The sequence below is a fragment of the Epinephelus moara genome, chromosome 21 (assembly GCF_006386435.1).
Source record: "Epinephelus moara isolate mb chromosome 21, YSFRI_EMoa_1.0, whole genome shotgun sequence".
Lineage (NCBI taxonomy): Eukaryota > Metazoa > Chordata > Actinopteri > Perciformes > Serranidae > Epinephelus > Epinephelus moara.
The window spans coordinates 40,520,983-40,525,223 of record NC_065526.1 but is presented as its reverse complement, the minus strand read 5'-3'; the positions used below and the strand labels follow the sequence as shown (position 1 = coordinate 40,525,223).

The following is a 4,241-nucleotide window of genomic DNA, read 5'->3' as shown; positions in this document are numbered from 1 at the left end:
ATTTTGGTTGTTGTCATTAATTTAATTATTAATCAAACTCCAAATTAATAGTTTAGCCTATTTTATGAGACTGATATCTTTAACTGGCTATCATTTTTCCCTTTACGGGAATGGTGCCCCACGAGGTGATTTAATGTTAATTAAGTCACATTATTTGACATAATCATTAATTATTAATTATTAATAATAATTATTAATTATTTCCGATAGCCAATTTAACCCCAACATATTTGGTGCCTCCGTGTGAAGCCTAAGGTGTTGACCCCAACATATTTGGTGCCACCATGTGAGGTAAATATATGTTGATTCCCAACAGTACCGCAGTCTACCCTTGGTACCAGTATACCGTGCAACACTACTATCAAGCCCCCCATACTGAGAGACCGGTTGGAGGGGATGGTAGTAGATTGCTTCCTGACCTTCTGGATAACAGACTTCCTGACAGAGCGGCCTCAGTATGTCAGGATTAGAAGCTGTGTCTCCGTGATGGCCAGGAGAATCACTGGTGCTCCACAGAGGACTGTAGCGTTGTTCCTGTTCACAATCCACACAACAGGGTTGTAGGTGTGTACCATTGAGGTGGTGCACACCTACAAATATCTGAGGGTCCTCTTGGATGAGAAGCTGGACTGGTCCTCTAACACCGACACTTTCTACAGGAGGGGGCAAGGCTGCCTGTTCTCCCTACAGACACTGAGGTCCTTTGATGTGTGTGTGGAGATGTTGACCATGTTCTATCACATCGTGGTGGCCAGTATACTCTTCTACGTGGCAGTGTGCTGGGGAGGCAGCTTGGTGGACAAGACACAAGACTGGACCCACTAAGAACTGTGGTGGAGATGGACACATTGAACAAACTGAAAGCTGTAATGGACAATAGCAGACACCCTCTCCACAGCCTCCTGGAAAGGAGCAGCTGCAGCAGTTGGCTCATCTCACTGCGTTGCAGAACGGAGCATTTCAGGGGATCCTTCTACCCCATGGCAATATGACTGTATAAAACCTCCTGAATCCAGTCTCTCACGCACATGCACTGACATACATCACCTCAGCCACAACTGGACTGGACTGTTTTTGGAATCACCTGGACAAAACCTTAGAAAAGCGCACACAAGGTTTCTTGTCTTTGATGTTATCTGCTTTGAATTTGGACAAGGTGAGGCGTCATGCCTGGGTCCTAATGTGTTTTTTCAGCTAATACCTCATCTGCAATATCAGCAGCTTTTCATGAATATATTCAGGCCAAGATTAAAAAAGGCTTTATTTTAGTGGGTTTAAATGTATATAGGTCAAGGTCAAGGTCACATTTATTTCTATAGCACATTTAAAAAGACAGAAGTCACCAAAGTGCTTTACAAGAACATTGTGAAAATTACAATACCACACAAATAGAATGATAAATACCAAAATATAAAAACAGATACAAAATACAAAAACAAACAACAGAATTTTAAAATGTATTCTAAAATGAACAGGAAGCCAGTGTAAGGACATCAGAACAGGTGTAATATGGTCCCGCTTCTTGGTGCCAGTCAGGAGGCGAGCCGCTGCATTTTGGACTAGCTGCAGGCGACGAAGGGAGCAAACACCAATTTGTCTTTTAAGATTTAGATCAGTGTCCAGAGTCACACCAAGGCTTTTGATCAACCCACTGATATTTGTGGTGAGGGTGTTCAAATTATCAAAAGAGTAAGTAGAACATTCTGCATGTCCAAACACAATAACCTCAGTTTTATTATCGTTCAAATTAAGGTGGCTTGTGCTCATCCAAAGCTTGATGTCAGTCAGACAGGCTAATAAGGGATTCAGCGAGTGCTCACAGTTAATTTTTAGAGAGAGATAGATCTGTACATCGTCCGCATAACAATGAAAAATGGACCCAAGAGGAAGCATATACAAAGTAAACAACAACGGTCCCAAAATAGACCCCTGAGGCACCCCACAAGTTAGAGGAGCCATGCTAGAGGAGAATTTACCCAACATTACAGAGAAAGTCCTGTCAGCCAAATAGGACTGAAGCAGCATGAGGGCCAACCCTCTGATCCCTACATACTGATCTAGACGCGACAACAAGGTCCTGTGATCAACAGTATCAAATGCTGCAGTCAGATCTAAGGTCACCAAGACAGCAGCACATCCTGAATCTACAGTAAAAATGATATCATTAAAAACCCTCAGAAGGGCTGATTCAGTGCTATGGCGGGGCCTGAAGCCAGACTGAAACTTCTCAAAAATATCATTTTTCTCAAGATAAGCTAACAGCTGATTAGCCATTACCTTCTCCAGCACTTTTGATATAATTCAATGAGAGAAGCATTAACAGTGATTCTTACTGAAAAAACCTTCTTAGTGTCTTGTTTCAAATAAGACCATGTACATGTACTAAAATAGAACTAGAATAGGTTTCAATTTACTCTGGATATGCCTTGGAAAGGCTACAGAAACGGTAAGAGGTTTATTGCTTAAACTTAAACATATAAACCTAATCAGAAGTGAACCAGAGACATTAAGACAAATAGACCTGTTGTTTCCTCCACATAAATTATAATTTGACCCTGCAATGCGTTTGATGTCGGCATTCAAACTTCTTATGTTTTGTAAAAAAATTACTCAGCCATTAACTTAGAAAACGCGTCTTGCCTTTCCAGCTTCTACACAACATCAATAAACATAATCCAATAATATGCTGTATATTATTCTGAAATATCCCATTCTGCATCATGAGACATTTTTATCTTTAATACTTATGTAGTTTTACTTAATTACAATTTTTACTTGTCTGTGGTACTGCTTCTTTAACTTCTGAGTTCTTCTTCCACCACTGGCCAGGCTATATGCTAGTAGAAACCTTGTTAAAGAAAATATTAAGAAATATGGTTATTGTAGCAAAAGACCAACACATCATATTTGTAATGGTGTCTAGGATCCACTAAGGGCTGTCTGAGGGCGCTAGCCATGAGGTTTAAGACCACCCACGCTCCTCCTGGTGATACCTTAGTCCATGCTGGAGACCTGATATCAGCTCTGTACTTCATCTCTAGAGGATCCATAGAGATCCTCAAAGGAGATGTGGTGGTGGCTATCCTAGGTAAGTACATGCATGAGCCTCAGGTAGGTATATGCTAGTAGCTCAAAGTTGCCCAAGTAAGACTTATGTAGAGTCAGTTATGTTACTTCTATGAATAAATGAACATATCAAGATTACTCTTGTCATATCATAAAAACATTTTTTCTCCTTTAGGAAAGAATGATATCTTTGGGGAGCCCATCAATCTGTATGCTTTGCCAGGGAAATCCAGAGCCGATGTCAGAGCTCTAACCTACTGTGATCTGCACAAAATACACAGAGAAGATATGTTGGAGGTATCACAGGTTTTGTTTTCCATCTCATAACCATCCACCTTCTGGAGACAAAGTGTAAAAAGGCTAACTGAGTAGGTGTTAGGTACAGGCGCAGTTTGCTTTGGCTCAAGGTAGGGATGTCAATTTCACTTTGCTTTTGATCATCTAACACCCATTACCAGTAACTAAATTGTTCAGTTTTAAGAAACTGAATGCTAAATGCTGTTTTTTTAAAACTAACCTATAATGATATTAAGTACTGGTGAAGACTGAGAACACATCTGAACAACTCAAACAATCAGCAACCTGTAGCAGCTAAAGAAGCCTCTATTACATCTGTCATTACATTTCCTCTGGATTTTTTTTTGTGGACCCCCAACCATAAAGTTTATAAACTGCGCCTATGGTGTTAGGTGGTCAATGTGATCAATACAGGGAGCTCAAAGTTAATTGTAACTCTTAATAAGTATGTTTTTTTTTTGTTTGTTTGTTTTTTATTTGTGCTATTCTTTTTTTCATACACCCAAAATGTCTAATTTTGGGCCGACAGTGCAGATTTCTCTTTATTCTTGTTTGCAGGTTCTGGACATGTATCCTGAATTTTGTGAATATTTCTGGTCCAACTTGGAGATCACTTTCAACCTCAGAGATGTATGTTGCTCCTGTTACAGCTCCTCTATTTATTGAAACCAGGTAGAAATTATGACTTGCTAAAACTACACTGGAGATATCTTAAATTTGAGTTTTTACTTTTAACTAGTTTAAGTGGATGCTCAAAACAAAATAAAGGCAAAAGACGCACATGTAACTAACATATACTATGATAGTGATGGATAATACTCTAAAAATACCATTGCTGTACATATTACTGTAAATACATTAATTGTGTTGGTCTGTAA

General features: G+C 39.4%; 1 protein-coding gene across 1 annotated transcript in view; it reads left to right on the top strand.

The window, feature by feature from the left end:
- The window catches only part of LOC126383141 (potassium voltage-gated channel subfamily H member 6-like), a 106,842-nt gene extending 102,813 nt beyond the window's left edge, over positions 1–4,029 (top strand). The window contains exons 9-11 of the mRNA XM_050033583.1: positions 2,924–3,088; positions 3,242–3,363; positions 3,922–4,029. Of these exons, the coding sequence (XP_049889540.1) occupies positions 2,924–3,088; positions 3,242–3,363; positions 3,922–4,029 (395 nt within the window). The remainder of the gene's footprint in view (positions 1–2,923; positions 3,089–3,241; positions 3,364–3,921) is intronic.
- The last annotated feature ends 212 nt before the right edge of the window (positions 4,030–4,241 follow it).